The sequence below is a fragment of the Poecilia latipinna genome, unplaced genomic scaffold (assembly GCF_001443285.1).
Source record: "Poecilia latipinna isolate Pla-1442-1.1 unplaced genomic scaffold, P_latipinna-1.0 Scaffold257, whole genome shotgun sequence".
Lineage (NCBI taxonomy): Eukaryota > Metazoa > Chordata > Actinopteri > Cyprinodontiformes > Poeciliidae > Poecilia > Poecilia latipinna.
This window is the reverse complement of record NW_015112873.1, coordinates 362,063-388,734: the sequence shown is the minus strand read 5'-3', so window position 1 is coordinate 388,734 and position 26,672 is coordinate 362,063. Positions and strand designations below refer to the sequence as shown.

At 41.5% G+C, this 26,672-nt stretch overlaps 2 protein-coding genes across 2 annotated transcripts; one reads left to right on the top strand and one right to left on the bottom strand.

Moving 5' to 3' along the window:
- Window positions 1-32: 32 nt before the first annotated feature.
- Window positions 33-13,939, bottom strand: tbc1d25 (TBC1 domain family, member 25). Its single transcript, XM_015033120.1, has 7 exons — window positions 13,687-13,939; window positions 11,359-11,468; window positions 11,096-11,250; window positions 10,848-10,975; window positions 9,228-9,416; window positions 8,096-8,371; window positions 33-5,861 (listed from the first exon to the last, which is right to left on the bottom strand). Exons 1-7 carry the CDS (start codon window positions 13,729-13,731, stop codon window positions 4,224-4,226), a joined length of 2,541 nt encoding a protein of 846 aa, XP_014888606.1. The 5' UTR covers window positions 13,732-13,939; the 3' UTR covers window positions 33-4,223.
- Window positions 13,940-14,844: 905 nt separating this feature from the next.
- On the top strand, window positions 14,845-26,037 carry ccdc22 (CCC complex scaffolding subunit CCDC22). Its single transcript, XM_015033122.1, has 16 exons — window positions 14,845-15,290; window positions 15,371-15,548; window positions 16,204-16,336; window positions 17,418-17,524; window positions 18,543-18,621; window positions 19,279-19,448; window positions 19,728-19,943; window positions 20,016-20,186; window positions 21,713-21,832; window positions 21,909-22,025; window positions 22,099-22,200; window positions 23,644-23,751; window positions 23,923-24,018; window positions 24,173-24,232; window positions 24,328-24,402; window positions 25,420-26,037. Exons 1-16 carry the CDS (start codon window positions 15,241-15,243, stop codon window positions 25,531-25,533), a joined length of 1,896 nt encoding a protein of 631 aa, XP_014888608.1. The 5' UTR covers window positions 14,845-15,240; the 3' UTR covers window positions 25,534-26,037.
- The last annotated feature ends 635 nt before the right edge of the window (window positions 26,038-26,672 follow it).

Here is a 26,672-nt window from a genome sequence, read left to right as displayed (position 1 = left end):
GGGGGTTGTGTGAGATGGAACATTTTAATGTCTTGCTTGGTGATACATTTTAATGGTGACTGAATGGTTCAGGAGTTAAATTGAAGAAAAAGCTCCAGCAGGTGAACCTGCACCGCTTAGACTGCCAATCCTTGTTGCAATGAGATCTGTCAAACTCATTTAAGGCATGTCACCATGTATACATCATTAAAAAAAGGAAAAACTAACAAAAGATCACCTAAAAGAACAAGAAGACATGCACCATCTGTGCTCATTACAATCATGAGAGAAAAACAAATAGTTCAGATCAAACATTGGAATCACAACATGATGCAGTTCCTGGTTTAATCCTGATAATATTGAAATAATTTTGCAAAAGTTGATCTATTATTATTAGATTAGGGGGCATTTTCTCTGCCTTTGTCCTTAGTCAGCATTGTTTGCTTTAGTTGATTCACCTCTGATTTTATTTAATTTAGTGGATCAGGGATAAATGAGGCGATTATCTTTTAGAATAATTCTTTTTGGAACATCGTGTTTCAAAAACCAAAACAAAACAAGCTCATTTGTTATATTTGGAAGAAATTCAAGATCTCTTTTGGGAGATTCGTTTACAGCCAAGGCAGGTTGGGTTGTAGAAAGTCCTCTTTAGCTCAAAAGTTAGAATCTTTATTCAGAGATATATCTTAGAGATACCTTTAAAGAAATAATTCAGGCAACATAAAACACTTAGTAAACATAGACTGAAATCAGAACATGCTCTCATTAACTAAATCATGCAAAAAGTAGGAACCAAAATCCTGAAAAGGCTGGAGCAAAGTTGGATCACAGTCAAGCAAGACAATACCAAGGTTCCAGAAATTTGTTCAAGTTTTTCCTTAAAACAACTCACCTAAAGGTTAGATACGGACATTTAAAAGTTGCCGAGTAAGCAACTTTTCAATAGAGCACCAAGTGGTTCTATTGAAAATCTGAAGTTATTCCATCAATATAGTCAAATTATCAATAAAACTTTAAACAGATTCCAAAAATCACCGTGTCCTTAACTATATTTGACTTTGTTTAGTTTCACCCAAAGTGTTGTAAACTATAAAGAGCACAGAAAGAATAAGTCAAAGTTAGTGATTTAGAAGCACTTGTGCTCCAGACTGTTCTGCTGTTGTAGTTATTTTACTGTTGGCTAAAAAACACAGCACATCATTCAATCTGGGATCCCCTTACAATAAAAGGCTTTGCATCATTAGTGGAAATTTATCATGAATTGTATATTCATTAATGCGTATCAATACAAACAATGTCTTGTACGGTCTACCCAGCTCTTAGCATAAGATCCTGCAAGTTCTATGTCATACAGCATGAGGTTAACGCCGTCATTGAAATAACCCAAAATCTCCCAGGTTCACATATGCTAAAACTTTTGATTTGATTTTTTACAGGTTCTCTCATATCTTCATGTTGATTCTAAGTCAGAAGCACCAGGTCCTTTTAAGAACAACTGACCTCTAAGGGCGACAAAGCAAAAATATCAGGCTGTGCAGAGCAAGATGAAAGGCTTCAAAAATAACACACCAATGCTTTTGTCTCATCAGTATACAGCATAAGCATAGGTTTAAATAGAAATCTAGAAACACTGTAAGGTACAACATGACTACTCTGAACCATACACTGTATGCTAAAGATGGACGCAGTCTCATCCAAGTCAGGGTTTCCATGTTGGTGTGGCTCTGACATCCGTTGGGAACAGCCTGGAAGAATCTTTCAGGGCTCTCGCAAGTTATAAAGACACTGATGAGCATTAAAAAGTTGGCACCAAAGACAAGCCAAGTATCAATACAACCCAAAGAAGGAGTGCAACAAAGCCGGGATCCATATTCTCGACAAATCCTGATTAAAAGAGGCTTCTGGAGATGTCACTGCAGGAAAATTTCTTAGCATTTCTTGAATTCAAAGATTTTTCTTAGAACATTCCTTCTGTACAATAAAAGTTAGGGGGCATTTGGTCCAGACTTGTTACTAGTTGGTGGCAGTAATACTCCATGAAATTATTTACAACGCTCCATTAAATACTAGTAAAAGCCAAATAATCAATCGAAGTCTATTGTCCAAGTGTCAGCGTCACCCATAGCAACAGGGTCAACCACACCTCATCACTAAGAGAAGAATGTCAACCCCAACCTCAGCAGCTGAATGAATCACCCTTACGGTATTATGCATTTCCAGGCACATAGTGGCATTTTATAGCAGTCAAATACCTACGTTACCTTCAGCTGTTATGAAGGCAACATGACTTGAAAGAAATTTGACGCCTTAATATTGGGCTTCTGTCTCTTTAAGAAGCTCCTGCTCTTTCCTAAACTCCGCCTTCAGCACATCATCACAAACGGTGCTATTCATTATGGCGCTTACAACCGTTCTTAGGAGCGCTGAACTGAGAGGCGGTCCATGTAATGACCTCAGCAGACGCTGTGCAGTTCCACCAAGTGTTTTACTGCTGCAGCCTGTCTGTAGGAGCTGAGCGGGTCAGACACGAGGAAGGGCAGCGTTGTGAGGCAGAAGCTCGGCTGGAGACTGCAGCTCCAAGGAGCTTTGTGGGAAAAGGTGGCGCTTTGTACGAGCAAAGCGCCATGAATGGTTGCCATGGGAATGTAAGGATTTCTCAAACAACAATCAAAGCAACACTATAGATAGGTTTTTGATGAGGGAGTAACATTATAGCATGATGAAAAGCTTTAAAAGGTTAATTTTACTGCCACTCTTTTAAGCCAGCAGTCCTTGGCAGGAATTTCTAGCTTAAAGTAGAAGCTCTCTGAGAGGAATCTGTGAGAATATGGACCCTGGGTTATAAAATGACTGGTAAACAACATTAAATTGGTTTATGTCGTTTACTCCTGTATGCCTCTACCTAAAGGAGTAAACTGACCAACTCTAGGACGACCAGGTGTAAGGCTGGTTGTCCTCGGAGCATGGATCCAATTTGACGAAAGTCCAAACCACAGCCCCACTGATGACCGCAAAGTCTCATTGAGAAAAAGTATTTAACAATATATAGTCACGAAATGTTTTCCCACTACTTATTGCAGTAAACTATTAAAAGAGCTCAGTTTTAAAGCACACGATAAACTAACCAAAATAAAAGAACAATCAGTTTCCGATGTCTATGAGAGCAGCAAAAATATATTGAACTGTTGCAGTATCAATGTATTCCATATTGCAATCACAAAACACTGCTTGGATGCAATATTTGATAGGAAATATTTAAAGTGCCATGCATGCAAATTCAGCAATCCATTAGCACGGTTAAGCCTCAAATTACTAATACCCCTGAGATTTAGATTTCATTTGATTTCATTCAGCCAAATGAATGAAATGAAATTCATTTGGCTGAATGAAGCCAAGAGAGGTTTTGATAGGAAACGAGACAGACATCTCTAAAAGTTAAGAAAACACAGGAAAAGATATACCAAAGGTATGAATAATTTTGTGTTTAGCTGAATACTGACCTGCTGGGTGGATTTTTACTGCTACTGATGTCAACACTTGATGGATCCTAAAGCTCACAAAGAGCAATGAGAAAATTACCAAGAAATAAGAAAATTGAGTCAGTTTTAATAAGACATTAATATATTGCATATCAAATTACATGTGTTCCTGATATCCTACCACCCCCATAATGTAGAAATAGAATTAAAATAACACAAAGCAATAGTTGACATCACAGTGGCTACGTCCATTTTTTGCATACAGCCTATGAGTTTGACCCAATGCAGAGTGCTATCAAAACCAACAATACAGCAGCTTGGATACGTATCAAAACAGGAGAAGATATAAGACATGAAAGTTTGTTTTAAAGAGGAACAGACAAACGTTTTGTGTTTAATGAAGCCAGATTGAGGATATTCTCTGGTGACTTTGATCAGGGTTCCAGGTGAGACACTCCTGAGACGACTGCAACCGAACTTGAAAGCAAAGCTACAAAGAGGCTGAATGAGAATTTCATGCTTCATCAGCCTGTGAGGAAACAGCCGCCACCGAAGCCGTCTGAGCCCATATTTCAGACAGATTAGCAAGAAAGATGAAGCATTATGATGCAGACGGATACAGGGAATACATGTAATCAGGCATACATAGCATGGGGAGATTGGTAACAGACCAATTCAGCAGGAGGGAAGGAGCTGTTTGAAAAAAGATCGCCAACTGGTTACCAAGAGTCAACTGAGAAATCCACTGAAAATCCAGTGAGGGACTCAGGACACAGAGGAAAGGGAGACTTGAGCTGAAGGGGAGGGAATGGTGGTGGCCAGGTTGTAAGTCGAGTTGGGTGATGATGGAGGTGAGGCTAGCGGGCTGTAGATGGGCCTCGCGGAGATGGTTGAAGAGGGGGATTGTGGGGCAGCTGTTGTCGGGGAATCTGAGCTGACCTCGTCCCCTTCTTCCGAGTCCCAGACTTCGCTCTGTAAATAGTCTGCAAACAAGGCCTTGGCTCTCTGCAGCACCCTGCTGAGGTTGTGGCGTCGCACCAGGCGATCAAAGTGCATGGCGATCTCGTTGTAGTCCATGTTGTTCTTCATGATATGGTCCCGGTGCTCCAACAAGATGGACAGGCACAAAAACAGCATGAAGGGGTTCCCTTTGCCGAACTCGTGAGGAGGCGGCAAAGAGCAGGGCTTGATGCTGGTGCTTTCAGCTTTTAAAGAGCTTGGTGTGTTCGCTTTGGTGCTGGGGGATTTGTTGCCAGGCGAGGGGAGGTTGTTCGCCGAGGAGCCTCCACCAAATGACAAAATGGGCGAGGAGAGAACGGATCTATTCTGAGCGGGAGGAGAGGCGGCTGATGTTTTCGAAGTACCAGTTGGAGAGCTAATACCTTGTGCTGAAGAGGTTGGTACTTTAGAGCCAGTTCTTGGTGAGGTCTCACTTAAATTGGCTGCAGATGAAGCTGTAGCCACCAGAGGAAAGTCCAGAGAAACTCCTGGCCAGCTGGAGTTTGTAGGTGAAGGTGTGGGAGAGACGGATGAGCCAGTTTTCCAGACTGGAAGTCCTCCAGTGAAGTGAGTGTGTGAAGTTATTGGAGACAAACTGTAATCAGAGTTTCTAATGAGAGGTGTTCTTTCTCCAGGGTCGTCCTCGCTGTCAACTGTCGACTGCCGCCTTGGGTTGTTTGCTTCCGAAGTCGCCGAACCCTGCGGCTGCTCCTGATCCTCCATATCAAAGCTGCCTTGGCTTCGAGCTGTGTAGTATTTAAACTCCCCAAAACTGAGTTGTCTCTGAAAGAAATGACCCTGCAAATTTGACTTCTTTGACATTTCTTCAGAATGACCATCTTCAACGCCCTCCATTTCTACACCAGAGCCTACAGTTTGATCGGCCTTCCCTTCAGTGATGGGATTCCTCCTCATATCCGTTTCCTCTCTGGATGGTCTCAGCATATGTCGTCTACGCTGCTTCTCCTTTTGTACCTCCTCATCTTTAAGGCAGTTAACAGCCTCGTCTTTGCACGATGTCATTTCGTCTCCCTCTAGCAGTGGCCCCACTAGTTCCACCTCGGTTTCTGGAGGATCTGGGGGCAGGGAGCTCCAAGTTACCTCCAGCATCCTCAAAGCGTCATCAAATGCAAACTCTCGCTTGAGCTCCAGGAGGAGCCACCGATAACAAAAAAAGAGGTCGTCGGCTCCCCGGGACACCAGATAGACGTAGAACTCAGGATCAGAGTACTGCAGAAGCAGCTTCAGGTGCTGGAACTTAATGGACATGAGCTGCCCGTCTGGTCGAAAGTTCCCCTCCAAACGTTTCATAATGCCACAAAAACAAATGAAGGTGTGTGCTTCGTTGTCCATTACTGCAAGTATAGGTGAGGCTATGTCGCTCATGCCTTGGCAGTAGGAGATCTGAAAAACAGCATCAGCAGAAAGTTAAACACTTCTTTAGTCAAATATGCTTACAATATGTGCTTTAAACAGTGATGAGCACACTCCCGCTAATCTGCTAACAGTGCGGCAAATTATTTGTTTAGCGCTTTTGTTGCTAACTTTAAAAACTTTTAGCACACTTAGTTTCCCCGAAATTTAGTTTTACAGATCAATTCTAAAGCGCCAACCTACTTTGAAGTTTTGTAAACTTTTATTTGAATAAAGTTCGACATCTGTGTAAAAGTTTTGGTTACCGACTTTTAAGAATTCTTCAAGTATGCATGCTCTTATTTTGAAGTGGTGAAGTTTGTTTGTGCAGCTGTTCTATTTCCCTTACTCTCCTCCTCAATCCTGACGTGGTGAAACAAATTACTGTACTCTGTACCAAGAATGCATCGCTGTAGTTCTACACTAAACAGTTTAAAATTTATTTTAAGTTTTATTTAATTTCCCTTTGGGGTCAATAAAGTATTTGTGAATTGAAATTTTATCTACTTACGTCGTGTGGTCAATTAGGCAAAATCAACAAAAGAGTTAGCAATACTCAACTGAAACCACAAATGATTCTTTGGAACAGACTTAACGCTCAAAGCGTACAGCAAGGTGTGCTCAGGGTGAAGCTAAGTCAGTATGCAGTCATTCAGAACAGCTGCACTTTGAGTCAAATTTAAAGGGTTTTTTGGCTCAAGTGGCATTTATTTGAAAGTGCTATGACAGGAAAGTAACTTAATGAGAGAGAGGGAGGAAATGCAGCAAAGGTCACCAGGTCAAGAATTGAACCTGTGACAGCAGCATTGAGGACTAAAGCTTCCTTATGTTGGCTGTGCTTAACCAATGCGCCACCACAGCACCCAAATTGTTTATCAGTGTTTATACATGTTAGCAGAGGTGGAAAGACTATAAAAATAATGTAGGCTACTCAAGCAAAACGAGAGCTTTTAAAAAAAATCTAAATTTGAACTTAGTACCTCATTAAAATTTTACTTTAGTTACTTTATGATGTGCAAAACAAAGTTCAACTCATTACAAAGGTAATGAGAACATGTTGGTGTCACGCTGTTATTTAAATGACGACATTTATAAATAAACAAGCAACACAAAATATGTGTATTTTTAACAGGACATTAATTTCCAATATCTTATGTCAGCTGTTGTTACTTCTAATAGTTTTAAATAAAATCCACACTGGCTGAGAGGGAGGGGAGATTGGATTCTGTTTGGGTTTAGATCGTTTTAGCTTTGAAATTGTTAAAAGCTAACTGTAAATTTGGTAATTTTTTTTTTTTAAATTAGTTAAGTGTTTGTGTCTATTTTTATATAGATGTGTAAATGTTGACTCATTTACAACAACTCCTCATGAGTGTTGACTCACTCCACCCCTCAATTAGAAATGGTACAGGATAATGATTGAAAAGCTGGGTGGTTTGGGACAGAGAGTGACTTTCTTTCTCGTGTTGATGGTGGAGGAAAGTGTGAATAATGTCCGTCGGCTGGGAAGCAGAAAAACATGCAAGCCGTGTTTTTGAAAAATGTATATATAAAAAAAAGAATCAGGGCTCTGCAACGTTTGTTTCCCGTCTGATTTTTCTTTTTGGTGTGCATCGTCTTGCTTTATTTTGTATTATAAACCTGGTAATTTTATTTGAAAGGTTTCATACAAGTTTGCTGATGTATTTGTATTAAAGTACAGCTTGCTTAGTCCGCCCGCTGTCAAAAGAAGCCAATGCTCATCCATCCCCTGCTAAATTCCTCTGGAGCCAGAGCCGTACACAACTCTACATTACAATGTTACCAGTTGACCACAGATTCATTCAAGCTCTGAGAAAATGGACCAAAGAAGGAGCGATGAGTAGTCGGCACACAGCTTCAGCTCTTATAGCCTGAAATCTGCGTGTAGTGAATGGCTGGCAGAGTTCAGTATACAGAAACTTAGACATCCAGAAGACTGCAATTCAGGGAAACAATTGAACATTTCAGATTGAGGAGAGCTGACTCACACAACTGACACAAACACTTTGTACAGTATACATTCAGCACCTAAAGTGACGTACAAAAAGGTAAGAGCACCATACAGTGTCCTTCCCTTTAGTAGTGTTGCATTTATTTGAACTTCTTTGAGGGATGGGGTATTTTTTTCATCTATTTTCAGAAGATTGCTGCACCCGTTCAGCCACAAACTGCAAAAACTCATAAAACAGAGCATGTCTCCACACCTGAGGATGTGTGATGGCAAATGTGGTGAGCAGGTCTGTGAGGGCAGTCAGGTGCGGACTGTCTTCTGAGCCTGCGTAATACGGATGAGCCCGGTCTGTCCTCAGCACGTCCTTGAGGACATTCCCACGGATAAACTCCAGGTCCTCGTGGCTGGCTCTGGCCGTCCACTCCCTCTTCAGTTGCTCGTACTCCCTCGTCTTCTTCTTCATGTAGTCCATTCTCTCCTGACCGCTCAGTCCATCGGGGTACACATTAAGGAGGTACCGCCAAACCACCTAACAATGAAATATTCAGAAATTATGTATGTATGGTATATGCGGGCATGCCTTTTTAAAGACAAACAATTTAGTCAAAAACTCATAAGCATGGGCAACTAAGATCTGACATGCACAGTAAAGAATGACTAACTCATGAGATGTTTTTGAACTATTTTTTCCATTTCATTTTTGTTTTCAATTTTATGTGTACAGCTGGTGTAAAATCATGGCCACAGTCTCTATATTTAGTGCACTTGCTTTACCACTAGACTATGCGGTGCCACAATGTGTAAATCAATTCTGCAAAGAAGACTGGTCCAGAATTCCTCCACAATAGACCAACATACATAATTAGTTCAGAAGTAGTATTTCATGACCACATTATGGCCGACACAATCACGAGGAATACTGTCGACTGACATCGGTGATGTCATCCTCAATGAAGTTAAGCCACAAATGGTCATTACTAATGAAGCTGGTGGCTTAAAGAGTGTAATGAAAGCCGAATGGAGATCCGACCAAGTATTGAGTTTATATAATGTACAGTAAATTATATACATTTCCAGTTGGCCCACATTTCTGAACTACATATTGGTCTGATGTTACATTCAAATTTATGCTTCCAGTCAAGTAGCTGGAAGCCATAAACATCCAAAGTAGTAGAATTAACGCTCATTCTGTATAACGTATCTATAGTAATAGAACAACAGAGCTACCGTAGAAGGTTAACTCCAAAGAAAGAAAAGGTTAATAGCAAGAAAAACGCATAAAGGCAACTTAAATTTAAGACTGTTAGTAAAGAGTGTGGAGAAAGGTAAAGGTAATTTTATTAATTTAGCACATTTTCAGCAACAAGGCAATGCAAAGTGGAAACCTTTCGCAGCGACGGTTCCACGCCACCGTGGTAGATCCGCAGTCGGAGTTCTTCGGGCCGAGTCAGCTGGCCCTGTCCGTTAAGGTAGCTGTGAAACTCTGAATCACTAAGTGGAGGTTTGAAAGGCTTGATCTCCTCTCCATAAGACCAGGTGAAGGCCTGCTGGACTCGGGACAGGGTCCGTCCCACCTGAACACAACCGAGGAAACAAACACTTGGATTCAACAAAGAACTATTCTAACTTGATCACTTCTTGAAAATAAAGTCAGTGTTTTTTGGATTGGATTAGATCCTAGTGATCCTAGGAGCTATGCTGTCACAGGCTTTATGGCTCTGGTAGGACCACCCGAGGCAGACAGGTGCTAGGTGAGGAGCCAGACAAAGTGCAGCCCAAAGACCCCTTGTGATGCACACAATCGTTGGAGACAGTGTTCCCTCTCCTGGACGGGGCCGCACTCTGGAGCCAGGCCTGGAGGTGGGGCACGTTGCCGAGTGCCTGGTGGCTGGGCTTCAACCCATGGAGCCCGGCTGGACTCAGCCCAAAGAGAAAACGTGGGTCCCCCCTCCCATGGACTCTTCACCTGTGGGAGGGGCCAAAGGGGTTGAATACAGTGTGGGATGGGTGGTGGCCAAGGGCGAGAAGGGCTACAGAAGCTGGCTCTTGGGACGTGGAATGTCACCTCTCTGGTGGGGAAGGAGTCTGAGTTAACATGCGAGGTTGAGAGGTTCTGACTAGAAATAGTTGGTCTCACCTCAATGCATGAGTTTGATTCTGGAACCAGTCTCCTCGAGAGGGATTGGACATTCTTCCACTCTGGAGTTGCCCATGGTGAGATGCACCAGGCAGGAGTGGGCATACTTGTTGCCCCCCATCTTGGTGTCTGCACACCCCCTCTTCCACCCCAATGAGTGAGAGGGTAGCCTCCCTCCTCCTGCGAGTGGAGGGACAAGTTCTGACTGTTGTTTGTGCTTACACGCCGAACAACAGTTCAAATTACCCAACCTTCTTGAAGTCCTTGGAGGGGGTACCGGAGAGTGCGCCTGCTGGGGACTCCCTTGTTCTGCTGGGGGATTTCAACACTCACATGGGCAATGAAGGTAAAGGCTGGAGGGGCGTGGTCGGGAGGAATGCCCCCCCTGAACTGAACCTGAGTGGTTCTGTGTTCTGTTGTTGGACTTCTGTGCCCATCGTGGATTGTCCATAACAAACACAGGGAAGCTGTGGCTACTATCCAGTAGTTTACCACCATTGGTGTGAGGGTGTGTGTATGAATGGGTAAATGACTGTAGTGACTTGGGTAGGCTTTATAGAAGTCTAAAGCCATTTACCATTTTCTAGTCAATCATCTAGGCATTTTTGGCCGATACTAATTTTTTTTGCTGAAAAGTCAGTAAATTAGCAACAGAGATGTGACTATTGATTTTACTCAGCCTCACGCAGACATGACTTGGTTGATGGGTCAGTATGTCAGCCATGCCCTCACTCATGGTTGATTGATACCTTTTGTGGTCTGAAAATCAGATCATTAATCAACCAAAATTAAGGAAATTGAGGCAGATTTATTGGTGCACCCTAGAAAATACTGAATACAAAAAAAATCTGAAACAAGATGAACATACCTGAGACAGCAGAGATTGAGTGAAGGGAAGTGCTGCAGAAGCCAAAGACTTGGTCCTTTCTCCAAGCAGCAGCTCTGAACCAATCACATCTTTTGGGCTTATGATGTCCCAGTCTTCCATTACTGGACCTGAAGCCCGGCAAAAAACAGATGAGACTCACTACACTTATTTTACGCCGAGTAAATATTACAGTACGGCTCACTGTCTTTATGGCATGGTTTGCTTTAAAACTGAACTGCTGTTCTTACTGTCCTCAGAAGGCTTCACATCCATTTTGAGCTGCAGGAACGGCTTGGCTGCACTCATAAATGCAACGTCCAGATCCCAGTCAGACAGGAGAGACAGGTACATCTCCACGCTGCTTCGATCTCGAGACAGGTAGCTTACACTGAAATTCCGCTTCCTAGTTTGTTTGTTTTTTTCCAATCAGATAACAAACAAAAGATGCATTTAGTGGAACCCGTTCAAGTCAACTCTTGAGAGTAGATCTACTCAACCTGATGCTTCTTACCCATTGAAGTCGAAGGCTCTGATGAGGATATGCTGCAGGACCTCCAGTGACGTTATCTGAGGATCAACAGCAAAGGAGCGAGACTCCACAGGAAGTGCCCCATCGCATTTCTAGAAGAAATCCCAACACAATTTCTAAAGTGTCAATTCAACAAAGGTTTATTTGTCCAACATATGCAAAAAACATGGCAATAAATTTTAATCAATATAGTATAAAACATCATTTGATCTGAAAGGAGGTGACTTTATTACCACTCAACTGGCAAGTATTCACCAGCTTCATTACTGTGCCAATCACTCAGGTGAAACATGTTTTTATGCACAGATAGAATTTATTTTTTAGGTTATTTTAGTAGTCGATCATTAAAATGTTTTAGTAATCAATTATTCTGACTAGGGGTGCACCGATTGGCCAATCGCAGATTACCAGTCTTTAAAAAGCATGGCCTGCCGATTCCGATTTTTGTCAATACCCCAATAACAATTTTTCTTGTCTGAAATATTGCTAAATATAGCAAAAATAGTCACTCTGTTTGCAATAGTTGGGTGACTATTGTTAACTGCAAACATGCAGAATGACCTGCTGGGCCGGTCTGTCAGTCAAACCTCTCTCGTAGGAGAGCAGAAGAGGACAGAGGTTGATTTTTAGACCTTTGCTGATGTAGATAAGACCAGAGGATAAGATTGGCTTCAGATGCAAGTATTGGTCGGTCACCAGTCTTCAAAAATTAAGGAAATTATTACCTATTAACTTTTGTTTATTATTATTTTTTTTATCTCTTTCTCTTTCTTACTGTTTATTCAATGTTACATGACTCTGTGTTTCTGTTTTTAATTATGTAAAGCACTTTGAAATGCCTTGCTGCTGAAATGTGCTATGCAAATAAAATTTGATTGATTGAGACCTGTGCTGATAAATCAGCTGGTCGATAAATCAGTGCACCCCTAATTTTGGTGATTAATCTGATAAAAATCAAGACTAAAAACCTGATTACAGATGTTTTAGAACCATAATAAATGGAACATTGGCCAACATTTTATAAGTGTACTGATGATTTTTATGATGATACTTAACATGTAACGTTTGTTATTGGTTTCTTAATTGTTGACTATATGTTGTTTTTTTAAAATGAATTTTAATTTTTGTGCTTTGAATTGCATTGTTGCTGAAATGTGCTATGCAAATAAACTGATTAAATAACTTGGCACATTCTGCAAATTACTCATTTAAGCACTTAAGCCTTTTTCATGCAATATTAGAAATACATTAAAAGATGCAAATAAATAATTACATTATTTTTTAAATAAACATTTTATTGCCTAAATGCAATAACAGTTAACCATTTGCCACAAATAAATAACTGTAGCAAATGTTGTGCGTACTTTGCTACAAATGCATACATTTGTAGCAAAGTACACATTTGCAGCTAAAAACTACTTCTTATGCCACATTAGTTACTTTATGAAGCATCTATTTATTTCCAGTTTTACTACCAATTTTGACAGGATCAGTCATCCATAGTGGTATGCTACACCATCCTACTAAGATTTATATCTCATGGCAATTGCTAAAATCTTATTGGTCTATAAAAATTACATCCAAAATCCAAAGGCCATCTGTACCACAGACCTTCAGAAACACTGGGAAGCTATTGGCCAAAGCCATTTTGAAAAGGACACAGAAGTTTGGCAGCTTGTAAATAAAGAAAGAAAAACGAAGAGGGTTGAACGAGGACCTCACCCTCACTGATTTAAGAATCTGAATAAATCTTATAAAATATCCTCATCGTTTTACAGAAGTGCCTCTTGGTTCGAGCTCCGGGTTGTAACAATTTCTCCTTGATTTCTGCAGCCAGTATTAAAGCAGCATCACTACAACACGCCTCTTCTCCGGGGGTTGGCGGAGAAATCACGTCACACAATTAACTGTGCGCGCGCGCGCACGCGGTTTCTGACTGAAGAGGTGACGTCAGTCCCCAGGTTCAGTGTTTGGCTAAGAGAGTTGTTTATTGATCCCTGATAAACAGCGTTAAAGCTTCAGCTGTGACCTGTCGACATAATCTATAAAAGCAGCTAATAAGAGGAAAGAGGCAGGAGCTTTGTGGACCTTATGCCTGACAATCCGCGACAGTAAACAAAGCCGGCGAGAAACAGACAGCACAGACATAGACAGTGTTTAGTTCTGAGCTCATTTTCTCAGCCCCGCAGAAACTACTGTGTCCAGGATAACCTGCTGTGGGGTCAGCTGCTCTGACAAAGACGTAAACACAACGAGAACCGGGTTAACGGCGCAGCTAGCCGCCAGCAACCACCGCCGTTCGCAGCCTACCTTGACTTTAACTCGAACCACTCCCCTCTCCTCCTCGCCTGCCATCTTAAGGATTCCGTTTAGGAACAGTAAGGCCCCTCTCAGGATGCTGTCCCTGTTATACGGCCTCGGTCACCGAGACATGATGGTGATGCTAATTCCAACCGAGCTCCTATAGTCCGTCAGTTCCTTCTGCTTCGATTTTTTTACGGGAAGTTTTCGTTTGCAACACCGCCATCTGCTGGTTCAGGTGGTTATGTCATCGATTTCTTTCTTTTTCTTCTCTTCCATTTTTCTGTCTTTATCTTTCCTTCTTTCATGCTTTCTTTTAACTTTTTCTTTTCACCCTTAAGAACAACCAGCACCAAAACCCCCAGGATCCCCAACTCTTCTTCTCTCTATACTCGGATGATAGGACCTCAGTGACCCATGTGAAGGTCCTGAAGTTTGCAGATGGCACCACTGTTATTGGTCTGACCTTGGACAGTGATGAGTCTGCATAGAGATGAGAGGTGGATCTGCTGGTTTACTGGACCAACAGAAAATCCCCCCAGCCCACCCCTCACCATCTTCAACATTGTGTGACATAGACACTGTTCAGAAGAAGACTTGGTGATTTGGTTCATCAACAGCACAGAACCGGTCCAGAGTGCAACAATCAGCATTGCAGAAAGGATCATCAGGGCTGACCTTCTCCCCATTCAGTTCTTGTACAGGTCAAGGGTCAGGAAAAGGGCAGCTGACATCTCCTCAGACCCCACACACCCTGGACACAAACTTTTAGAAATGTTACCTTTTGGTCGGTGCTACAGAGACAGAATGTCTCTTTAATGAACACAGTGAACCTCTCACAGCCTCATTGGTAAGGCTGTAATGTTATGTAAGTTACATAACATTGTAGGTTATTTATTAACCTACATAAACATATTGGAACAACTGTCACAACCTGCCTTGTTTCTGTATGTAATACAAAAATAGTTGTACATACTATTTCTTTTATAATTAATTTTATTTAATCTAAAGTTTTTATATTTATATTTAATGCCTGGACATTAAACAGAACTGAAATTCCTTGTTTGTAAACACGCTCTTAGCCAATAAAGCCGATTTTGATTCCATCAGCTGTCAACGAACACAGCATCAGGTCACAAGACTCTCTGCAGTGGTGCATGCTGGGATATGTATTTCAACGTTGTGAACGTCTTCTTGATTCCCAGCTGATACAGACTCATTGAAAACTCCGCTTCCCAGAAAGCCCTTCTGTTCCTGTCGACGATTACTTCCACTCTGAACAAAAACTCCCAGCTCTGAGCTCTGTTAGAGCCGGTTGCATCGGGTTGGACGTGATTGTGGAAGGGTTTTGGACTGTTTTAGAATATTTTGTTTATGTACAGTCCTTTAGCTAAGCTAATAGGGAAAATGGAAGCGAGGAATGCCGTAGTTGGTAAATAGGAGCTAGTGTGTTGCTAGCAGTCGATGGAAGCTAACCCATGTTAATAAAGCATCTGTCTTTAGTCGCGCTGTTTTGCTAGATTCCTGCTACTCGGTTGGAATATTTCCTGAGAAAGCTTAGCGATGGAGGAAGTTGATAAAATCCTGATTCACACTCTCAGACAAGTCGGAACGTAAGTGTCTTCAGCGTGTTTCTGCAGGTCAGAGTTGTTGACAGCTCTCAGGCAGGTTCTGTATGGTTTGTGTCCCACAGGGAGGTGGGTGAGGACGTCGACAGGGTGAACCAGTTCACCAGTGAGTTGATCGTGGAGGCGGTGGTCAGATGCATCCGGGTGATTGATCCGACCCTGGGGGAAGGGCTGCCCACCTCCCTGCCTCCGGGCATGTCTGCCCGCTTCAGGGTGGGCATGATCCTGGCCCAGGCCTGCCAGGTAAGACCCCCTGATCCGCCCACACATCATATCTAGGGTTCCCCAGCAAGTTGTTTCTAGAGGGACACGTGGATAAATCACACTTTGTGACGGATGAGTGTCATTACATGCTAACAGATCAAGATCTGGCCAGCAGAGACAATATTCCACAGTAAAAGAAAACAAACTCCTTCCAGCTGCACAGCAGGTTCTAATGTAGTTGCTAATATGGTATTTTTGATGTTGATTACATGGTGTCTTCTGGTTGGTCTTCTCTTAATTGATGCTGGTGTGGTGATGTTGCTGGAAAAAGACTCTGCATGCTACAGGCTTTGGTTGGTTACAGTACTGCAGATTATGTCAGCATGCAAGGAAATCTTGGCCCATTCATAGTGAAATCAGCACCCCGTTTATAGAGTATCTCCTCAAAGTTAACATTATCATTATTGCCTGTCTTCCTGATATGGGCATGTTCAGGTCACAGTGTCTATATGTCTGCTAATGCATTTGGAGTCCATATATGAAACTTGTTTTTTGAACTCAAGGTCTCTTTTTCTCAACCAGTGCTTTTGCACAGAATGCAAGTCATATTACAAAGTTCACTAACATTCTCACATGTTGCATATTTTCTTCCTATTGTACATTATACTATGCTGTATACCTGTGTTGTTTCCAGGACGTCGGCTATAAAGGAGAGATTGGCTACCAGACTTTTCTATACAGTAACGAGCCAGAGATTCGCTCGCTACTCATGTATCTGGTGGAGAAAATGCCCAGGGAGAGCTCTGAGGCCTCGGACCAGCCCACAGGTACAGCTAGACGGCTAACGATTTAAAAACAACAAAAAAACAAAAACAAAGCTGTCATCCATAAGAAGTCTAATATTACAAAAGTACAGGCCGTGTAGCTCTTCTGTTCTCCTGGGGCGTTAAAGCAAAAGGAACAAAAATGGAAGCTGTGAAATGTGTGAATATTTTTGTTCCTTTTTATTTGAGAAAAAATATGACAAGTATCGACTATCACTTAGTTACAGTTTGTCATTTTGACATATTTTATTAAAATACAGACCACGCTTCATAATGACAAACTGAGAATGGTTTGTTTGAATATTAATGTTCTGTACACAATGGATTCACAGGCTGTGTGCAATATTTTGCTCGCGCTCCCATGGAAACAGGAATGTGCAGGGAATTTCTCTTAAGCTTCATAGCGTTGAACTGGCGCATTACTTCAGTCAAGGCCAATTTGAAACTTCAACAGAGTCCACGGCTATTTTTTAGATTGAATGTTTTTTTCCAGTTTCAAACTTCTGGCCTTGTTTGGCATGGGGGCGGGGCTTCAGATGACCGGAGAGTTGAATCAGCCACATTCTGTCTTAAAATACTGCTCAGATTTGTCAATGTCATATTTCCGTCCACTGAGAACATCCTCATCGATCTGTTGGTATGATTGATTTTTGAAAAATAACATGCTTTACTGCATATGTAAACACACGACACAACAAATCCCTTGAATCTGAACTGTAATTTTGGACCTTGTTTTCTGTTTTTATTTTTATTTTTTTTTACAATTATATGAGGCCAACTTGGCTCCACAGTTTGAACCAGAATGGCAAAAGAATGTCATCCAGGGTAGAAAAAATTACATTTAAGCATCACACAATGGTGTTAGAAAATATATTCTCATCTACGCATTTTACACCAGTTCTTCTTAATATCCGATTATTTCTGATTATAAAATGAATGAGAAAGAATTGAAAGTCATAGTTTTTTGACAGGGAGTAAAAAAACAGACAAATACTACTAGCTTAAAATCTCCTCTTTGTTTACCTGCCTTTACAACGGCATGTATTCATAACTCCATCACAGTGGTTCTTCTGTCTGACTGCAGGTAAATCGGCTGTCCTCCATAGAGCCATTGCTGCTGCAATCAAAGGCCAGCTGGCTGTTTCCTGGGTGCCTCTAAACTGCAGGTTGCCATTACACTGTGAAACTCAGGTATGTCAACATGTGAGAGCAGTAGCTGATAATGCATCTGCTGCACACAGCTTGACTGATTTACCCACCAGCACAGGCCATTTCTTCACACTTCCTTTTAAACAGTTTGACATTCTCATTTTTCAAGTGGTCTTGATTAATAACCAATACTGCTGTGTTAAAAGATGACTAATACCGATATTTCTGCCGATATATTGTGCATCCCTAGTTGTGCTTGGTCTTCAGTCTGGTGACTTTATTCTTACTTAACCTTTTATTTCCTTGGATTTTGTGAGCCCTGTTCTTTCAACATGTGTTCATAGCATATTTTTGTAAATGTATGCTCTCACGTGCAGATCAGCCAATCTGTACGTGAGAATCTGATGTTATTTACCTCTGAAATTCTAAAAACATAGCCACTGTCCCCGTCTGCTTGTATTGAGAGAGATGCTGACTGACAGAGCCGCCCACCAGGTCACATCTGTAACTCAGCTACTTTGTTGATAAATTTAAGTTTTCTGACGAGATTCATTATCGGTCAAAATCGGAATCGGTGCAGATTTTTTTTCTGTATTAAATGTTCCACTTATAGGCTTGTCATCTTTTTTTTTCAGTTTCTCCATTTTATATGTTGTCTTTGCACATAGTCTGAATGAAACAAAGGTTTTGAATTTTGTATGTAAATTTGCTGAGCATTGGAACTTTGTTGAAATAATTTTTTTAAGTGTTTAAAATTTAAAAGTCTGATCTGATACAGTGCAAAAAGCCAAATGGAAGCTTCAGAGGTCCATGTATTTTCATGCAGTTTGTTTTTTTATTTTTTTATTAAACCAAAATGAGAAACCGGATCACTTGTCGGGTCAATCCCAATCCGTTATCCAATTTCTCATTTTGGTTTAATAAAGAAAAAAAGAGTCTATTTTTGTTTTTTTCATTTTTCATTTCAAATGAAAAAATTAACTGCCTGAAAGTACACGGACCGTCAGAGAAGGATGGAAACATTCCCATCTTTGCTGAAACCTGTTTTCTTGTGTTTTAGAATAAAGCAGCATCGCACAGCTTCCACGTCCGTCCACTCAGCTCCCCTCACTGCATTAACGGCCAGAAGTATCTCAAAGGTATGTCCTCTGCTGCAGACACTGATTCAGAACAGAGTTTATGTTCAGTTAGCAAAATGCTAAATAATCCTTTCAGTTCTCTTACTATGTGTTCAGTATGAAGCACAAAAACAATTCTCTACATGGTGTAGCCTTGGGCTGCGACGTCATTCATATGGGTTTGAGTTGTACTCAATGATGCAGGTTTTACCACCTCACCTTAAACTCATCATGGTTTCTTCTTCAGTTGGAACCATATCATTTAAAAATAATTTATCCCTTTTCATATTCCTTTTGATTTGGCTTTCATGTCTCTTAAATGTTTCAGATCATTAAAAAAAAATAAAATCTGACAAAGTCACTCGTCTAAATCCAAAAACTACTTTTGACATGATTTGTGAAAAATTGAATGTCCATAAACCTGATCACTGTTTGTGTCACTCTTGGCATCAAGTATTTAACTTTACTTTTCGGATCTGCTCTGTTTAAGATGATGCTACTGAAATTCTGTGGGATTTTAGTCTGGACTTTGTCTAGGCCATAGACCATTTGTTTTATTCAGTATAAATCTTGCTGTGAAATTTGACATCTTATTTAGGATAAAGCATTAGCTGAATAACAATGCTAGTCTATTTCCTAGTTGAATGAAATGAATGTGGATGTGCGCTGCGTTTACAGAGGTGAAGGACTACCAGAGAGACTTCCTCCTTCCCATCACCGCTCAGTGTCCCAGTCAGACCTCTATGATGTCGTCCATCTTGGAGCAACACACGGCGGACTTGAGCAGTGCTCAGGAGTGGGATACCGAGTGGAAAAGTCAGGGCCTGCTGTCCCGCCTCACGCCACAGGTCAGGGCCGACTCATATCAGAAAATCCTTCCATGTCCACATGTTTGAGAAAAAGTGTTGTAATGTTATCAAATGATCAGCTGAAGAATGATGCCTATCTCAGGTCTTCTTTCAAACCTTTGAAATGTCAGACTTTAAATTCTGCAGATGAAAAATGTTTGAAAGTCACTCTATGAAATGAGAATAACACACACGTGTGTGTGTGTGTGTGTGTGTGTGTGTGTGTGTGTGTGAGATGTGTAATTCGCTGCTGACGGTGTTTTCCCGCGTGTTGAACAGGAGTACAGCTCCAGGAAGCTGACCCGTCTGCGTAAACGCATCGAAGAGCAGCTGCGCTCTGCTGCTGCGCCGTCTCCCGAAAGTGTCTTCAGCGTTCCCCGCTCCACCTCTGAGCTGTCTGACCTCTTGCACACCTTCAGAGGCTCCACCCCTTCTGACCTCATCCTTACCAAGGGCAGCCATTTCACACACACTCAGAAGTTTACTTTCACACAGGTGAGCGCCTCCGGACGAGTAGATGGAGCTCTGCAGAACGGGCTCAGTGCTAACTGTGTGTCGCTCCTGCAGGAGGCTGCTGCGATAACGAGCCCTGTCCACACGGGGCGGCAGTCGGAGGGCGATGCTCAGCTCCGCCAGCAGGAGGAGCTGGCTGCCCTGCAGCAGCAGTTTCAGCAGCTCTCCAGTGATGTCGACCTGATGGTGGCAGACATGAAGCACATGAGTGTCACTAATGCTCAGGTATTTCACACAGCAGGGTTGTAGCGCCCCCTGTACAACATGTAGCTCCAAGGCATTGATGTGCTTCAGTTTTTCCTTTGGCGATCATGTCCCCTGTTGTCATTCTGTTGCTGACACGATGCCCCCCATCCCATGGTGGATGCACCAAGGGATGGGGAGTCTCAGAGAGACGGCAGTGAGCCCAGTGGAATCATCATAAACACTGCATCTCGCCACTGAGCCAGTGATGCAAGATTGGCATTGAGGGGACAGCAGCAATTTCCTGTGTTGGTGCTCTACATGAGATGTGGCCGCAGAGACAATCCACCGTGTTGCAAATTGTTAGGCAAATGATATTTTTCTCATCTTTTAACTGGCCATTTTGTGAAAGATTTAGCATCTAATGTCAGAAAATGGCACAGATCAAGATTTTTTTCTTCACTCTGATAGGTTGCTGTTAGGCCTACTGATTTTAAATAGCATTTTTCTTACACACTAGAAACCTGGATAATGGATAGGGGGGGGTGCTGGCCCAAAAAAGGTTGAGAAACACTAGACTCACCAGTGTCACTGTGGGTCATGTGACCATGTTGGTATAAGATACTCAACCTGTGCATGCACAACATTAATCATTCAGTGCTTTAAGCCCCCTCTAGCGGTCAGTAGATCAAATAGAACAAGAGCTTTAGGCCTAACACCTCTAAGTGAACCCAATCAGTTTTCTGGATGATCAATCTTTAAAAATCTGATGCCAGTTTTGGCCAATAGAGAACAAGGAAACCAGCTGAAATCTGCCACTATTTAAAAAGCAAAATCCTTAATAAATCCCTCAAATCTGAAAGAATCAAGGCAACACTCCAAGTATGTTTTTGATGAGGGAATAACATTAGAACATGATGTAAAGCTCAAAAAAGTCAACTTTACTTTATTTTGGTTTCATAGAAATAAAGTAAAACTGCTAGATTAGCCCAGTCAGTCACTGGACCTGTTCCCAGTTGAAAATCCTTTGAAAGAGCTGAAAACCTGACGTCCAGAGAAAGGAATAGAACTTTTAAGATTTAGATACAGTTTGTGTTAAAATCATAGAGTTGTTTAGTGTAGATTCTACTGACCTCGGCGTGGCTGTCCTGGGTTTGATTCCCAGCCGTTTGAGAACTTAAAGTGTTAAAAAATCTTTAACAATGAAAATGACCTAAACATTCACACCTTCAGAGGCGTGAAGGTGTAACAATTGTTACACATGAAAACAATGTGTCACAATTGTTACACATGAAAACAATGTGTCACAATTGTTACACAATTGTAACAACAATTGTTACACATTGTTTTCATGTGTAACAATTCACATGAAAAAAACATGTGAATTGTTACTTCATACAGCATGTGTCTTTTTTTACACAAAGAATGGAGTACATTCGTCCGTCTTCAGTTTTTGTACTATTTTATTTCATGTGTGGATTAGTTTGTGTCTGGGATAACTGCTGTAAACATCATATCATTAAAAACATTAGAAACATATTGACTGAAAAAAGTTGTTTTGCTGCTAGATATTTGATGAACTGAAGCAGAGGGAGATGGAAAATACTAAAAACGAGGAGAAGATGCAGGTAAAGAAGAAAACTATTGATCTGTTGCCAGAAGCAGACAGCAACCTGCAGAAGCTTCAGGTGAGAAAGGATCTGTGGAAACTCTTAGCCTCGGAGAAGCTCTTTCTCACTCCCCTGTTTCTGCTCGGCCCTGCAGTCCCAGGTGGAGGCCAGCGCCAACCGGGTGGTAAATCTGGCATCACAGTGGGAAAAACATCGCGCTCCACTTATTGAAGAACATCGCAGGCTAAAAGAAATCTGCAGCACCAAGGACGTGAGTGGTGGAATAAATACAACGTGTGCTCAGCCAGGTCTGGTGGTGCTGATGTTGCCTCTGTTTTCCACAGCTCGAATCTTCCACAAAGCTGTCAGAGATCAAGTCTCTGCATGAAAAAATCCGTGCGGCCACAGTGGAGGCGAAGAAGAAAGAAGAGTCATACAAGCAGCTGGTGTGTCTGCTAATTCTGCCTCATTAGTGGTTTCTTGTTATGATTGTGTGATGTATGCATTCCTGCTTGTGAGACTATAGAATATTTTTGTATCAAAGCATTCTCTCCCCCAATAGAGGAGGATCTGCACCACTCAGTTGCTCAAAAATAAAAAAGAAGCAGATTTTCATTTTGTGTTTTAGAAAAGTAAGAAGCCCTTTTTTGTTTTCATGAAATGGTGTTTGAACTTATTAGTAATTTTTAACTAGTCCAGTTTTCCAGGAGGACCTCATCTAAGGTGCTCCATAACCTACATTGAATATCTGGTTCTGTGTTCTTAGAAGTTATAAAGATTTGTGTGATCAAAAACTATGAAACCTGATGTTGGAATAATCCACAGTTATTTTTCCCAAACAAAATACTGCTAACAAATCATCTGTTGTACCGTCCAGATGCCTTTAGGTCCTGGTCCTTGTGCCCAACTTATCTACAAACAATAATCAGAATAGCAGGCGCAATCTGTTTAGTGCGTCTATCTTCATGAATATGCGAAACACATCCTGATCATCAGAAAGCTCAAAATACTGGAAGGAGGATATGCAAGGGTAATAACAAACCACATGTAGTTTGTGGAGCTGTTTTTGCATCTAAGTTCAGGGCATTTTCAAAAATAGGTGCAAACTGCACTGATGGCAGAAGACATCGTCTGTCAAATGATAGAAATACACGAGAAATATCCTGCAGGATTACGTAATAATTCCGGCGAGCCGCTGCTTTGACTTGATGCTCTGCAAAAGCGCATCTATGCAGCCCGGAAAAGATGCTGAAGATTATATTTGTCTGCTGCATTTCTCACAAATTGTACAGGTAGGAGAGGTCTTTGTTGGAAAAATGAACACAACGGGACCAGCTGACAACAACGCTGTTAAACCAAAAGAAAAACATATCACAGTTGTACTTAAACATTGTTACTTAATGAGGCTTAACATTGACGGCCACTAGAGACCAGAAGACCATCACAGAGCTGGAGGGATACTGAGGATAAAACTAATACAGAGAATCATCCCTGTGTGTGAGAGTTTCCTCCCATTGACATGCCTGACTTTGGTTTGCAATGTTTGGATCAAGGAAGTAACATCCTTTATTCCAATTTGTCACAAAAAGCTACATTTTAATTAGGTTTCATTGTACAGCTTACTATACAATGACGATAAATCAAATCTAAAACCTGAAGCAATCTTTTAGACCTTTAGTGGTGTGTAGTAGCTTAGACCAGCTGTAAGCAGTGGACATTTTGTAGACGTGGAGCTTTAAGTCGAATGCGACGTGTGGTACTGTAGGTCCGACTGATGCTGAAACGACCCCTTAGAAGTTTATTTATTCATGTATTGTTTTTTTATGTTTGACCAGATTGGTTTATTTCTGGGTGTGTTTGAGTCAAGGCTTTCTTCTCTACCTCTGAAGGTAACTGAATTGGAAAGCCTTCCCCAGGACGAGTCACGATCAGCGTACACTCAGAGAATTCTGGAGATTGTTGGCAACATCAAAAAACAGAAGGAGGAAATTACTAAGGTAAGATTTGAAGAGGTTGGTGTGGAGCACAAGCTAATTCACAGATCTCTAAGACTCGTGGAGTTGGTCACATTACGTTGAGGAGGAATAATTTGTTTCTAACCGGTAGAGTGGATTCTGTTGTGCCTCCATTGCTCTTTCTCTCACCAACTTCTCGTGGGATCCCCTCAGATCCTGTCAGACACCAAGGAGCTGCAGAAGGAGATCAACAGCCTCACCGGGAAACTGGACCGGACGTTTGCTGTGACTGACGAGCTGGTCTTTAAGGTAGCAGGCTCGTCTCTGACTTCTCATAGACACTTTGCAAAAATCTTCAATCACACCATCTTTGTTTTTCATGCAGCTGCTTCCAGGAATGGATAACATATCTCTTTTTTATTTAATTTAAGAATAAATCCCTTTGCTGTTGTTTGCTGTTTAGGATGCCAAGAAAGACGAGTCTGTCCGCAAATCCTACAAGTACCTGGCTGCCTTACATGAGGTGTGTCACTGCGCCTGAGACCCCGAACCTTCTGTCGTCTGTGCTGGTTCATGTCAGGAAATGGTCTCCTGTTGTGTCTCTGTCATTCACTGCAGAACTGTAACCAGCTGATCCAAACCATTGAGGACACGGGAACAATTCTGAGAGAGATTCGAGATCTGGAGGAACAAGTAGGCTTCAGCAGACTTGACTCATGTTCTTTTTTTTTTGTGCTGAAGCAGTCAACTGCATCTGCCTTCACTTTCTTTCTCCCTTACTCAAATGATCTTCTGCTAAAGTTCATTAAATATCTTGAAATATAGTAACGTCCTTAAACAAAGTCTGAGTAAAATGTGTTCACCAACGGACCCCTGGTCATTTTGGGTGATGCCGACACCACCATGTGGAGCCAATCTTATCCATCAGTTTAGTATATTTCTATAAATCGGCCTCTGCTGTCCTCGCTGTGCTGTGAGAGATGGCTGACTGACAGACCCACCCACCAGGCCACATCTGCACTACAGATGCAGGAATTCAGTTTCACTATCTGTATCGGCCCCCATATTGAAAACGGTTCTAGATCGGGTATCAGTGACAGTGCGCTCAATCCAGATAATAACAACTAATTTCACTTTCTCAACCGTTTAAAAAAAGGTTTGTTGGAGTTTATTTGTACATGTTTGACCAAGGTAGTCAACCTATTGTTTTTTCAGTTTCTTTATTATTTATTTTACTCTGTTATACTCGTAATTGCACTGACTGAACAAAGTTTTTGTGAAGCTATTGGTGTTTGTAAATGTGCTGTACTGGCGCAGAGTTATCAAATAAATGTGCAACTCAGCGCACTTAATCCTTTGTTTTAAAGAAACAAACGTTTTAAGTTGATTTAGCTTAAGTTTTTCTGTAATGGATCAGTATCATCAGACACTAAACCTCGTGTGTGTGTATTGGTTATTGGAAGTGAAAAAAGTGGATCGATACATCCTTCAGTCACCAATTTAGCGACTTTATTGTTATATTTAATGCCTTTTCAAACCCCTCTAGCTACTTTTTTTTTAAAAATCGTCAAGTAACGAATCTGCCAAAGTTTTTTGTGTTTTTTGAGACTGACATTATTTTTGCTGTATATCCAAATTCAAGCATACAAAACCTCAAGCGGCGGCTTTTGCCATGTGACTGATGTGTTGTTGTCTGACCGTTGTCTGCAGATTGAGACAGAAACCTGTAACAAAACCGTGACCAACCTGGAGCGGATCATGGACGACTACAAAGCAATCCGACAGGAGAACTCTGCGCTAGCCGCCAAAGTCAGAGAGGGCTAAGAGGAGGCACTGCTCCACCGACGCCAACGGCCGGTGGCTTAAAGCAGTCTGAGCAGCACAGGAGCAGCTCTTCAGGTAGATGCTGCAGAGACTAAGGCTCACTAACATGCAGCTGGTTTTTGTACCGTTAAGAAAACCAGTCATGCTAATGCACATCGTGAATTAATGGAGAGATGGATTTTGTCTTGTTCGTCTCAAACTGAATCTACAGAGGAACTCTGATGGTCCATCCACTGGTTTGATTGTTTTGTGAAATGGGACTCTGGACAGCATACGGCGGCTTCATGGTCTGTTTGCAGAGGCTTTTCTTTAGTGTCAAATTGTTTGATACATGAATTGATGTTTGATTTTCAGACGTTACGTGTTCTTTGTTGATCACCTTTGAGCATAAAATGTTGAACAAATGGAATTTGAATGTAGTTAAATGGAAATGTTTTCTAGATTCATCGGCAGAGTATTGTATACATGGTACCAGCTTAAATAAAGATGCCTTACAGATCCATGGACTTACTTTTTTTGTTGTTTTTTTTTGATGCAGTGACAGTTATTTGAAATTTACGTTTAAACCCCAAAGTTATTCATGCTTGTGGCAGATTTTGATTCGGTATATTTCTGCCTTCAATTGATAACAAATGTCGTCTCAAGGTTCCCTAGGAGATAAGTCCAAGTCTTTGGAAGAATTACATTCCCTAACCTTTTGAATCGACGATTAATAAGAGAAACAGGGAACGAGCTTTAGAAACGTTGTTAGCATGTCAACCTCTTCTGCCAAGGTTCTGACCTTCAGGTCAGACAGACTTCAGAGGAACCCCTGATTTGGTCCACAAGGCTACTGGACGAAGGAAGACAATAGTAAGGCATTACATTGTCTACCAAACCTTCTGGGAGCCTCTCAGTTGATCTGCAAATACCAGAAGGTGGCCATAAACAAAACAAAACAATCCATCTCACTTCCTGGTTCCATGAGTTTCCAGACTTGGGCTACAAGGGAAACCTCATCAACCCCAGATTAGTAAAACAATTCCTCTGCCATGCCCCGTCCATGCATCTCCTCTTGACTGTAATCCTTTAATCATCTTTACACCCAAAACCAAATCACTTGAATTATTCACTTCAGAAACTCGTCACAAGAAGATTGC